The 13,215-nt window shown below is 47.2% G+C and overlaps 1 protein-coding gene across 4 annotated transcripts in view; it reads left to right on the top strand.

Moving 5' to 3' along the window:
- The window catches only part of LOC101158088 (SH3 and multiple ankyrin repeat domains protein 2), a 314,876-nt gene that overhangs the window by 242,472 nt on the left and 59,189 nt on the right, over positions 1-13,215 (top strand). For all 4 annotated transcript variants that reach the window (XM_023950566.2, XM_023950561.2, XM_078944892.1 and 1 more), the window contains exons 16-17: positions 2,395-2,477; positions 6,933-7,057. In XM_023950566.2, the coding sequence (XP_023806334.1) occupies positions 2,395-2,477; positions 6,933-7,057 (208 nt within the window). The remainder of the gene's footprint in view (positions 1-2,394; positions 2,478-6,932; positions 7,058-13,215) is intronic.

The raw sequence follows: 13,215 nt of genomic DNA, 5'->3' as shown, positions 1-13,215 counted from the left end.
AAATAACTGAGGTATTTTCATAGAATATCATAGTTACTGGTGTTCTTTTTGCCATTTGGGGCTTTGATGTTACTATATTTTAGCAATTGTATGTTTTGCAGCTTTAAGGAAAAGCGTAGATTGTAGGATTGTGTTACTTTGAGCAATTTTTCAAATTCTTTTTTAGGACCAGCAAGTCCTTAATGGAGAGTCAAACTAGGGGTTTGAATGACAAATCATGATGCTCCAATTAGTCTTAGTTTCTTGATAAAGAAGTGAATAACTAGCTGCCAGAATGCACCAGAATGCATCTAAGACCACGTATTTTTCCAAAATTTCGCTCTGTGCCCGCCATATCGCTCAAAGAAAAGTTCAGGGATTTTTTCCTTGCCTGACTTTCATCACTGATGACAGGAACAATAGTCATAACAACAACAATGTCAGGGGATGGTACATGTATTACAAAAAGATTACAGATGCTTTGCATTGAAAATATTCAAAGACAGACAGTTTTCATAAATATGTATGGCCTTTTTGATTAAACTTTTAGAAATAGTATGTAAATAAGATTCTAATTCTTCTTTTCTACTTTTCTGTGTGGTTACGTGGCCGACAGACGCCGCTGTGACGTCATCCTAGAAGCTACCTTGTAGTTCCTGAACAGAATTCTTTAAATCGACGCCATAACTGCACAACGATGAGACGCAGAAACTCACTGAAATCAGGCTCATTTAGACTATTGGAAGGTGATCCACATCACGTCTCCCTGTTTTCCTGACTGTGTCCGAATTCCCGCCTTTATGGTCTATATTCCCCAATCCAGTGAGCATCGATGCACACTGGTTTTTGTCGCAGAGACTTCTGGGAGATTTCCAGAGCACTCGACTTTGGAATTGTAGATTTGGACAACACTAGAAAATGACAAACGCTCTATATGGTGAGTAGGGAAGGAATTCGGACACAACCTTTATGTCGTAAACACCCATCAGCGTGCCTCCATACCCGACATCTTGCTAGCATCCTCTGGGTAACAGCACACACAGCCAGTAACCGCCTGGCGGCATGAACCGCTGCACCAAAGTAACACGTGAAAAGTTTTGTTCCCAAAGTTCAAAACTGATCGTCTAAATAGAAAGTTTTAAGAAGTATACTGTCCTGATCAAGGATCGTAACTCACACACCACATCCATCTGTCTCTAGTTGCTTTGCCCCACCCTCTTAGTTCCTGGCCAATGACAAAAGTGATCTGTAGTCACGTGGTTTTGTTTACAAGTTTTTGTTGGAATCAGGGCTACAGACCAAACAAGGATCTGGACCAAATTAAGTGGACTCTGTCTGGAATAGACCCTTAGTTTCACTGATGACACTGTTTGTGTCCTTCAGAATGGAATTATTCACAGGTTTATTCTGATCACGTGGTTCATTGATGCTTTATAAAGATGGTTACTGAGAAAAAAAACTTCTACCTTTTGGTCAAAATGAAATCCAACTGTTTGTTTCCTCGTTTCTGCGAGTTTTTAAAAACTCAGTTGCTTTTAATGTTTGATAATAAAATAAAGTTGTTACCGGTCATATTTGAAAAACATGAAAAAGCTTTTGCATTTAGCATCTCGTGCAGATTTGCGCACATCCTCCCGCATCCCGCTGCGCGGCGGATTCCGCAGCTTTTTCTTCTTTTGCGTTGTGTTTCAAAGCACGTTAGTCTGTCACACTAGCTCATCTGACAGCGAGTCGCTCAGTAATCTGATTACTTTTCTTCATTTGTCCATACTCGGTCCTGCGCGTCACAGGCGCGCGCTCCTCACGCCGGCGCGGCGCCTGCTGGACCGGCGGCCGCTCGCTGCTCGTTGCTGTGGTTTCACACTGCGGAGCGCGGAGCACCTTGACGTCCGTCCACGCCGCCGCCTCCTCCCCCTCCTCCTCCCCCCACCTTCCAGCTCCGCTCCCCGCGCGCCGCCAGCCTCCATCGCAGCCAGATTTATGGAGCTTCTCCTCGGATGCTCAGACCCTCCGCAGCGGCGGGGGTAACCAGGCGACCCCGCATCTCCGTGCGCGTCAGGGCGAACGAGCCGCAGCTGCGGCGGCGGCGGCGCACGGATTGGCGCGGAGGGGACAGGCGCGCTTCCCCCGAGTCGTCGTTTTGACTTTATTTATTTTATTTTCTGTCTTGGATGGTCTCTTTCCTGGGGATGCTGCTGGCCGGCTGTCAGTCCGTTTGATCCAAACAGAGGCCGGCCAGAGGGGGAGGCGGCGGCAGCAGTGGTGGGGTGGGGTGGGGTGGCCCTGCCCTACCCTGCCCTGGCCGGAGCAGCTCCCCTCCAGCAGCATGAACCTCCACTCGGGCAGGGCGTCCGTGGCGATGCTGCGGATGATGGGCTGTGCTAACGGGCGCGCTGCGCGCCATCTCCTCCACAGTGACTGCGTGGTGGACGAGAAGACGGTGGTGCTCCAGAAGAAGGAGAACGAGGGCTTCGGCTTCGTCCTGCGGGGGGCCAAAGGTAGGTTCACCTGCTGGCTTGTGTCTCTGTGGCTGATGAAGATGAGGATGAATGGTGGGCTGGCTGGACTCTCAGAACCAATCATGTGCTGGCTGAGATGTTTATGTGTAGCAGGATGCAATGAACTTCCATGCAGCCCCCCCTCAGCCCCCCCCCATCCCAATTCTATCTCCAATCCAAACATGCACACAAGCTTTGGAAGCAACTCGTTGGAGGATGAAGGTCAGAATCTGAACGTCTTCTGTTTTGTTTTTCCTGCCTCCATCCTCTGCTTCTGCCCTGATGTTGTTGTGAGGGGGGGGGGGGGGGGGGGGGGCCTCCAAAAATAGCCAGTTTGAGCTGCTGTGTCGGTTTCTATGACGATGGTGCCCATGTCATAATCCACGCTGCATTCCACTACTGCGTGTTGCTGCTGGAGAGCTCGGCGGCTGTTTGGGAGGATCTTCCTGCTTGAAAGGCTGTCAGAAGCAGAGAGGAGATGGAACGAGGGATTGGGCTGGAAAAGCAAGAAGAATGTTCTGGCGTTGGACACGCACACACACCCCCCTGGGGGGGAGTGACCCAGCTGAGCTTATCCTGCACTGGGGGGTGAACACACAAACACGGGCTGATGCTGGAGCTGTCACATAAGCTCTCATCCTCCTCTGCCCTTTTTTTCCGGCACGTTCTTCTTCTCTCACAGTTACAGAGTCTTGCAGACACACACACACCTCCGGAAGTACAGCCCCCCCCCCCCCCCCCCCCCATGAGATGCCGGCGCGCTCGCGGACTCTGACTTTCAGTCAGAGGATGAGTTATGGGAAGTGTCACTTGTCACCAGTGGTTTCTCCTGACTGCAATATTTTCTACCCTCCCCGAGAGTGAGGCAGGGAGGGTGGGCTTCACCGGAGAGCGGGGTGGGGTGGTAGTACAGTTGTTGGATAGGTCGGTGGTGCTACACTTGATCCCAGCATTTATCTCTCAAACAGCTTTAGAAAACGAATCCTTTCTGTTACTGAGATGCAATAATTCATTTTCGTACAAATGAGCCGGAGGACTTTACTGTGAACTTTTATTCAAATAGTAAAAGCGTGAGACTTTTTTTTTTTTTTTTTACATCTCTGGTGATGTTTTCTTGAGCCCCGCTGAGCCGCTGGTCCGGTCGCTCTGCTGTTAGTCTTCACACCACAAGCATGATCATTTGAGTTACTGAAAAAGGATCGAGTCAAGTTTACAGGCTGTTTCGATGAAGATTTTCCATAAGGAATGGCGGCACATCTTTAGGTTTAAGAGTGCTTTTTGGAACATGTGCAACACATTTTTACATATTTTACATTACATTCATCAGCCTGAGAGCTCAGACTACTAAAAACGCTTTTGTCAGCCGGGTGCAGTTTGTTCGTCCTCATGGTCATCACAGGATTTAGACGCACTCGTGCCACAAAAAAAAAACGCCGTGAGACTGTGGAGCACATGATGAGGGTCGAAAACCTGAAACAAAAGATTAACTTTGCAGAAAACTGTTTGAGCCAAAAGGTAAAGACCCCAACATGATCTGTGATTCAAAGAGGGATTCATGTGGAACCTCTTTTAACCCAGGACAACCTTTTATCATCCATCTCCATGACAACATCCCTGTCAGTCAGCATGCCAAACTGACTGCAAGAGACTCACCTTTAAGGCTGAAATAAGCAATCCCACCCTCACCAAGACTGTCCGAGCCCCAAGCCAGAATCCCAGTGAGTCAACATACAGAGAACACGCCTCATACACGCTTTGGTTCTGCTTTACACGTCCAAGCTTCAAGACGGCAAGTCAAACATAGTCTAAAAGGAAAGACAACAGATTCCATTATTCTGTTGCTGTGGGACAGAAACCCACAGATATTTTGGCAAAAGAGCAGCAAAAAGAAGAAAACCTCAGCTAACATACAGCTGGAGCACGTTTAGCTGACAGCTATGAAGTCTGAAAACAGCTCCATTAAAGCCCACATCCACCTCCAAAACTAACATGGAGACCCGACATCAGGACTCCTCTGGTTCTTCTGGATCTTCATGCAGGTCCGTCTCATTGCTGTCATTCTGCAGCAGAGCGATGACGACAACCGGTCATATTTTCTGATAAGATGTAAAAAAAAAAAAAGAAGAGAAACCTGCTCTCTGTTGACATCAGCAGTGAGAAGCCGGACAAACGTTCAGAGTTTGGTTCAGTAGAACTCTGGAGTAAAAAGTAGCTTTTGGTAAAAATATTTACATGTTGATCCTGTTTTTATTATTATGAAATATCTTCTTTTTCTTTTCTTTAAAACACTTAAATCTGCAACTCTTTTAGCTAGCGCTTTATAAATGAAGTTCAAGTTTTTGCAGAGTCCAAACTAGTGGTGTTGTTTTTTTCTCCATCCATTAGGATGTTCTTACAGGTCGGTGGAACGAAGGGATGACGTGGATCATGTTGTTGCAGCGCTGCAGCAGCTGCAACAACATGATCCACGTCATCCTCATGCATCACTTCCATCACACACTCTGTGTGTCACAGACTTTTGAAGAAAACACCTCCATCAGCACCTGAACGAGGTTCTGCCCTTTTGGGTCCTGTGGTGCATTCTGGGAAGTTCCGGTGGTTTTGCTCTGAGAGTTTAAGAGCAACTCAGAGAGACTGAAAACAAATAAGTGCCTCAACTTTATCAGAAAAGCAGGTGCTGTTCCAGTCGCTAACAGTCTCTGACCTCATGTTTACAAGCGAAGGAGTGGGTGGAGCTTACCGGCTTTACATCCTGAGGTTTTAGTGAGTCCAGTGTGCTGGGACAGCGGACACGTTTGAGTGCAGGGCTGAGGAAACAGGGGAATCTGGGAGTCGCTGTTCTCCAGCGATGAAGTGAAGCTGCTGCTGGTTCCAGGACGCAGCACCAGAACCCCACCAGAACCCGACCGCTACAGCTCTCAGTGTAAAATGGGAATGTGTCGGTCCTTTGGTTTTACAAAACACAACAAAGCAGTCCAATTGGATTCTGAAGTTTACAATTCAGAGCTGCACAGTGGAGTAGTGGTCAGCACTTGCACCTCAGAGAAGGTCCTGGTTCAAATCCCAGCTGTTTCCTTTCTGTGTGGAGTTTGCATGTTTCTCTGGACACTCCGGCTTCCTCCCAGTCCAAACACACATGTGACCGTGTGGTTGTTTGTCTCTGTGTGGGCCAGTGACAGACTGGTGCAGACTGGTGACCCGTCCAGGAAGAACCCCGCCTAAACCCTTCAGCGACTGGGACAGGCTCCAGCAACCCTGTGAACCCCAACCAATGTGGGAAATGGATGGATGGCGTTTACAGTTCAATTCAGCTCACAAATCACAAATGGGCTACTCAGCTCACCAATGGCCACGCCCATGTGGAGGAGATTTTGGAGACAGAGGTTTCAGATTAACATGAAATATGGCTTTTTAAGACATTTAGGTTGTTGGATTTTGGCTAATAATCCTCATAATCATAATTAAGACACAACTGGAAACGTCTTTATTCAACAAAAATCGTCATGGGAGACTTTAAGGAATAGAATTATAGGATTTAATGTTGCATATTGTAAGTAAATATTGATTACAATAATTGATTTTTATAGGAATTGACAATTAATTATTGATTTTTTTATGTAGCCAGTTGTAATGGATTAATGGATGGATGGATGGATGGATGATGGATTAATGGATGGATTAATGGATGGATGGATGATGGATGGATGGATGGATTAATGGATGATGGATGGATGGATTAATGGATGGATGATGGATGGATGGATTAATGGATGGATGGATGGATGATGGATTAATGGATGGATTAATGGATGGATGGATGGATGGATGATGGATTAATGGATGGATTAATGGATGGATGGATGGATGGATGATGGATTAATGGATGGATTAATGGATGGATGGATGGATTAATGGATGATGGATGGATGGATTAATGGATGGATGATGGATGGATGGATTAATGGATGGATGGATGGATGATGGATTAATGGATGGATTAATGGATGGATGGATGGATGGATGATGGATTAATGGATGGATTAATGGATGGATGGATGGATGGATGGATTAATGGATGGATGGATGATGGATGGATGGATTAATGGATGGATGGATGGATGATGGATGGATGGATTAATGGATGGATGATGGATGGATGGATGAATGATGGATGTATGGATTAATGGATGGATGGATGATGGATGGATGGATTAATGGATGGATGGATGATGGATGGATGGATTAATGCATGGATGGATGGATGGATGGATGAATGATGGATGCATGAGTCTCTTTGTACTGTCACTTCCCTTACAGGAGCGGCACATCGCAATTATAGGAAAACATTTTGACTCTATAATGAATTTTTGTTTGAATTTGATTTTTTGCTGAAACGATAAAAAAAATCCATGAACTGACCCCAGACCCCCCCTTTCCCAACCCTCTGCTGCACAGCGGACACGCCCATCGAGGAGTTTACACCCACGTCGGCCTTCCCGGCGCTGCAGTACCTGGAGTCGGTTGATGAGGGTGGAGTGGCATGGCAGGCGGGGCTCCGGACGGGGGACTTCCTCATCGAGGTAGGGGTGGCCTCCTCTTCCTCCTGAAGCGTCTGTGGTGAGGGTGTGGAGCGTTGAGCCTCTTGGAGGCGTTGGTGTGAATCTGAAGCCTGCTATCTCTGCAGATGCTCTGCATTAAAGAACAGACTTTTGCTCCCATTGAAAAAAGTGGATCTGGTCCAATAATCTGTGGAGATTTTGTTTGGTGTCCATGGATTTGGTGCAGTAGCCGAGTCCTTCTGCTGGTGAGGAAGCACAGTGTGGATGGGACAGAACCTGGAAGCAGGCAGGAGCTTACCTCTGCTGTGTAGCATGTAAACCTCCCGCCACCCGTTAAGCAGCGACGCTTTGTCAAGCCTCAACATTTTGTTTTTGTCAGATTTGAGCCTCACAGGGGTGGGGGGGGGGGGTCTGTCAGTCCTGTCAGTTATTTTCTTGACAACAGCTGGGAGGAGATCCAGACCGGCGGAGACGTTCAGCAGAACAAGGATGAGATGTCTGGATATTCCTGCTGAAGAAGCTGCAGAGGAGATGTCTGGAGTTGAAATTAGCGGAAATCAAATCAGAAAGTCACCAAACAAAAAACCAAATCACTTTTTGAAGTTGTTGCGACGGAAGCCCTCAGCCCTGACGGGGGCTCTAAATCCCTCCCCCTTACTGCTGGGGTCTTTCTCCTGGTCTTTGCCCTTTTGTCCCTGTGGGGGGAAATGATCTCCTCAGATTGTGAATCCAGTGATGTTCGGTTACGTGTCATGACATCCACAGGAGGAGATGCTCCTTCGTCTCTTCACAAACACATCTGAGGAGCTGCCAGGGAAAATCTTCCAGATGATCATTTTCTCAGTAATCCTCTGGATTTGACAGATTATTGTGTCAGACTGTCCCTGCAGGAAGTGGAAATGGGAAGTAGCTGTCAGATGTTGGCGTGGTGTGAGCTTTGGGGTGGATGGACACACGCGTGTTTGGAAGGTCACACACATGGATGAATGGTTTGAACCGGGTTGATGCTTTTGTGGATTATTACAAATTAGGGGTGTAATCCCTCATCTGATGAACTTTATATTTGGGTTTGAGGTGGCTTTGTAAAGCCTAAAAATGCAAATATGCAATAAACTACTTCAGTTCCAAGTTAATTCAGCATCTATTTTTTTATAGCTGGAAATAAATCAGGTGTCATGGGGTTAAGCTTGGATTTGTGAAATCTTTTTAATAAACATTCATATTTGGTCACATGTTGTTTAGAAATAAAGTTTAATGGTATGTAGACAAACATGTTATGGTATTATTATGGGATTAAAGCAGGATTATAAAAATACTCTGGCATTAGGAGTCATTTTTCCGTTACGTTTGCTGCTGTCTGTGGTCCGTTTTTGAATTTTGTCTTTTTTGCTGCTGCTGCTTTCACCATCCAGGAAAAATGTGCTTGTGCTCCAGATTTCAGGACATTTTTTCTGCAGGAAAAGTGATGAAGCAGTTTTCAAGATTGACAGAGACCCACAGAGGGTACAGGTTGTGGTTGTGGGGGGGTCGCGGTGTGGTTGCTGGAAACTGGCAGCTTCACCACTCATAAATGTTCAGGAGTGGTTAATAATCGGGGATAAAACGCGGTTTATGCTCTCAGAGTTTGGCGGCGGTGGCGGCGGTGGCGGCGGTCTGAGGCCACACTGCATCACCTGCAGACACGCACACACCTCCACACCTTAAACCCAGAGGAGCTGACTGGTGTCGGTCTGGAGGAGATGAAGGTCTCAGAGTTACTGCAGAGGCCGGCCGGCCTGCCGCTCACTGCAGGCTTCCGTCGTGCTGACGGAGACACGAACATAGGATTTGACGGCTAACCAACACTTTTGTTGACGTCATCATGAACATTGTGTGAACGTTGAAGAATGGCCTTTTTGCCGTCTTTCTACCGTAGACGCGCTGACTCTGATCGTGAGCGTCGTGTCTGCTGAACTCCTTTCAGTTTCCAGGTTCTAGTGAATATGAACTTTTCCAAATATGAATAAACAATGAGAGATAAATCAAAATACCCTCTGACCCGAAAATATTACAAAAAGTAGCATATTTGGTGTTTTTCCCACTGTACAGAAACAGGACATTTTGTGCAACACCAAGAGTAAAAAATCCTCCCAGAAGCTTGTATGAATCCATAAAACAAATGATCTCTTGTTTCTCTATTAATGTCCCAAAAAGCAGGTCTTTCCTGCCTGCCTCACCGTCTTTCTTTTGGTGAAAACAAACAACAAACTAATGTGAAATACAGTAACTGTTTAATGGAAAGTAAGGACATAAAATACAAATGTCAAAAATATATTTCAATTAAACAGGTGGGTCTTCAGCCTCTTCTTAAAACCTCCACAGGCTCTGCAGGTCTGAGGTTCTCCAGCAGACTGTTCCACAGGCGAGGATGGCAGAACGAAACCGCCCCATAAGTTTAGGTCCTCACCTTAGGAACAACTAAGAGGCCAGCACCGGAGGACCTCAGGGTCCACGAGGGCTCATAGTTTAAAAGAAGATCATTTAAATAAGAAGGCCCAAGGCCATAAAAACATTTACAAACCATTAAAAGAATCTTAACATCAATCCTGAAACGCACAGGGAGCCAATGCAGCCATTTTCAAACCGGTGTCATGTGTTCCCGCCCTCTGGTCTTCGTCAGAACTCGTGCCGCTGAGTTCTGCAATAGTTATAGATTTGAAATAGACTTTAGAGCATTACAATAATCTAAACGACTGAAAATAAAAGCATCAGCATCTCTGCTGCATGAAAGAGAAACGGCAAGAGACTCTGGCAACATTTTTAAAATGATAAAATCCTGTCTTAAGGACCTTTTTAATGTGTGGGATAAACTCTAGCTCAGAGTCAAAAAGTCCGCCCAGGTTTCTCACACATTGAGAAGGTTTAAAATTATGAAGATGTGGTAAAATCACATCTCTCTTGTCTTCAGAACCGATGATTAAAACTTCAGTTTTGTCCTGGTTGAGCTGTAAGACGTTTTCTGCCATCCATGGCTTTATATCTAAAATACAGTTTGAAAGAGTGTTGCCAGGTTCAAGGTCGACAACACAAATCCATGTGAGGAGATTCTTTAGTATCAACAGATGAGACAGAAAGCAGTGACTGTCGTATTTCATGCTCTGCTGTAAACCTGCTGCATGGCATTTCTAAAGCGCTGCTGGCTCCGTGGGAAGACTGTGCCACAGGAAAACACTGCTGCCTCAGTGAGCTCCTATCCATCGGCCGGGAACTGCGGAGGCATGAGGGGCGACCCGGGTCTCAATAAACCCCCCGGTGGGCCGGCGACTGTCTCATGACAGACAGAATTTGCGCTCAGTGTATTCAAACACGCATGTGCAGTGACGTATGTATCAGAGGCTGTTTCATTAGCCGTTCTGCATGTCAATCAAGTGACGTACTTCTCGGTGAGGATTTTGATTGGCTGATGGATTTTTTGTGGTTATTTATCTTTGCTGGCCTGCGATCTACCCTCATGTCCTTGAAGATCGACCGGTCGATCGTGATCGATGTGATCAGCCCCCCCTAGTTTAAATTGTGCAAAGGTGTGAATGTGAGAGTGCATGGGTGTGCGACTGTGGCCCTGCGACTGTCTGGCGACCTGTCCAGAGTGGCCAGGATAGGCTCCAGCAGCCCCGTGACCCCGAAAGGGACAAAAACGGGTTTAGAGGATGAATGAATAAAAAATCAAATGCAAAGTTTGCATGCACGTCTAAAACAGATTTTTGTTATTTTCTTATTAGTAGTCATGAAGAGAGGTGAGTCCCCCCCCCCCCCCCCCCCCCCCCCCCCCCATATCACACGTCCCTGATTGACTTATATTTTAAAAAGGAGCTAAAAACAGCCGAACCCAAACCTGCCCAAGTTATGTTCACCCACCCAAAGCTAATTCTGCCTGCAGATTATGAGCCTTTTTCCCGCCCGGCTCAATCTGGAACTTTCTGAGTATTTCTGGTCAAGAAAAGACAAAAATCCCCCCGTTTTTTACTCCAAACAATCTGTAGTAGAAACAAATGTGGGATCTCCCAGCAGACACGAGCTGTTAGGTGAGCAGAGTTTAGCTAACCAGGGCAAAGACCCCCACCTTTGACTGCTTGCCCCCTCACCCACCCCAGTGGTGGGAGCGGGCGAAGCCATGCAGGCCGGGCGTCTGAGTGAAGGACAGGAGGCAGATTCCAGTTCTCAGCTTCCTTCTCTGCCATGTGAGGAACATAAGTGACAGCCATGAGTAAAACTCTGTGCAGGTCCTCACTTTAAAAAGGGACGCCTGATTTGAACAAGTTGGTATTTTTCTCCTTTTGTTCCTGCTTCAGCAGCAGAAGGAGGCTGGGAAAAAAGCAGCTCTTATCCTCCAATAAAGACTTGTGTCCTAAAATAACTTGAAGCAATCTTTGCTGTGATTTCCCTCTCGTTATTGCGTGTGCTTCCCAAGTATTACATTAACAGCGGCGTGCTGCAGGCTGCTGTGTGGCTCTAACATCACAGATCACATCCCAGCTGCTACGTTGGTCCGAGAAAATCATGTTGTCTATTTTGGGCCCCCTTTTTTTCCCTCTTTCTATAGGACTTTGTAATGGTTGTGCGTTTGTGTGCACTGGGGATTGCTTTATTGTGTGTTTCTGCTAAATGGAGCATTAAATGAGAGAGCAGCCTTTGTCTGCAGAATATCTGTGTTATTTCTGCAAACCTGGTCCGGATGTGGTGTGTGTTCGGTCCCGGGACCCCCCTCTTCTCACGGGCCTTGTCAAAAGCTGCAGATGCATGGTGGGACGAGCGATTTCACGAAACGCATCAAACGTTTGGAGGGTGGAGGTCGACGTGATGGCAGCTCTGCCGCCTCCAGCCTGTTCTGCATCTGCGGCTGCTCCTTTTAATGAGCGCGATGCCGGCGGCCCCGCCCTCCATGATAAGCCCATCAGTCCAGTCAAGTTTGTTGTTTGGTTGGAGATGCACCAGCATGGAGTTTTACAGATTTGTGACCCTTTATGGACGATTTAACACCAATATGTTTTATTTCAGAGCTAATAAAACTTGTTTTCTCCAAAGAGCAGCTTTGTTGTCGATCTCTGAGATCTCAGTCACCTCTATGAGCGACATGTGGACGTCTGCTGCAGCTGCGCTGATCACTGCAGCCGGACCGACACACTGAAAGGTTTTATAGCCGCTCTTACTGCCATCTCACCTTTCTTTGTCGACATTGTGCTGACATCCGCACGCATCCCGGACTTGAAGCCCGGTAAACTGACAGTTGTTTGTCGGGAATCGAGGCGCGGGCCTTTCATCCACAGCATCCGACTCTCTGAAGGGGATGAATGTCTGGAACTCAGCGGAGGCTCTTCATGGCATCCGGCACAATGAGATGCTTGCAGATGATGCAGACGCTGTGGCCAAACAGCAGATCTTGTTGCCACCCAGTCTGGGTTTGAAGTGGAGCCAGCTGCATCAGTGGACCCGCCCCCCTGCAGTCATGGATCCTTCTGCCGCCAGTCTGTTCTGAGCTCTGCTGAGATCATGTGACACACGGGGCCGTGTTTGTCGCTCCTGAGTCTCTGTTTGTACTAACAGGTGCAGCGATGTCAGGGGACGATCTGCTTCCTAAATACAACCTGAGTCCTGAGTGGGGTCACAGGGACGGCTGGACCTCTCCCAGCCTGAGTCTGACGATGTGGAACCTCCCCTAAAACAGAGATGAAAAGTCTGTGAGAGATGAAAGTCACAGTTGAAACGTGTTTTCCTGCTGACAAACATTCAGCAGCTTGTGCGGCTCTAAATAAACGCAAAGATCACAGAAACTGAGAGCGTGGTCGCTGCTGCAGCTGTTCCTCCTGCTCCGTAGTAGTCATGAAACTGCGGTGATGTGGTTGCCATGGCAGCCCGTCAGCTCAAATGCATCATTTCTCTCCGTTGTTGAGCAGATGACCAGCAGAATTCAGCTGCTGAGCAGATCTCCGGTGAAGATATTCTGGCATGTTTTCTGACAGGTGAACTGGAGAGGTCAGGTTCCATCACCGCGCAGGTCAGCGGCGGCTGCGGCAGCTGTGGCGGGGGGGCCACACTGGGCGATGCTCAGCTGATGGACAAAGCATTCCTAGAAAGTGAAAGACAGCGGTTTAAAGATTCATTTAGCAGTTTAGAGTTGGGTTTGGAAAATTGATCTCAAAAGA

Source organism: Oryzias latipes, chromosome 3, assembly GCF_053564925.1.
Source record: "Oryzias latipes strain Hd-rR chromosome 3, Olatipes_Hd-rR_3.1".
NCBI classification, from domain to species: Eukaryota; Metazoa; Chordata; class Actinopteri; order Beloniformes; family Adrianichthyidae; genus Oryzias; species Oryzias latipes.
Note: the sequence above shows the minus strand (reverse complement) of the source record. Positions and strands in the feature narration are given on the sequence as shown.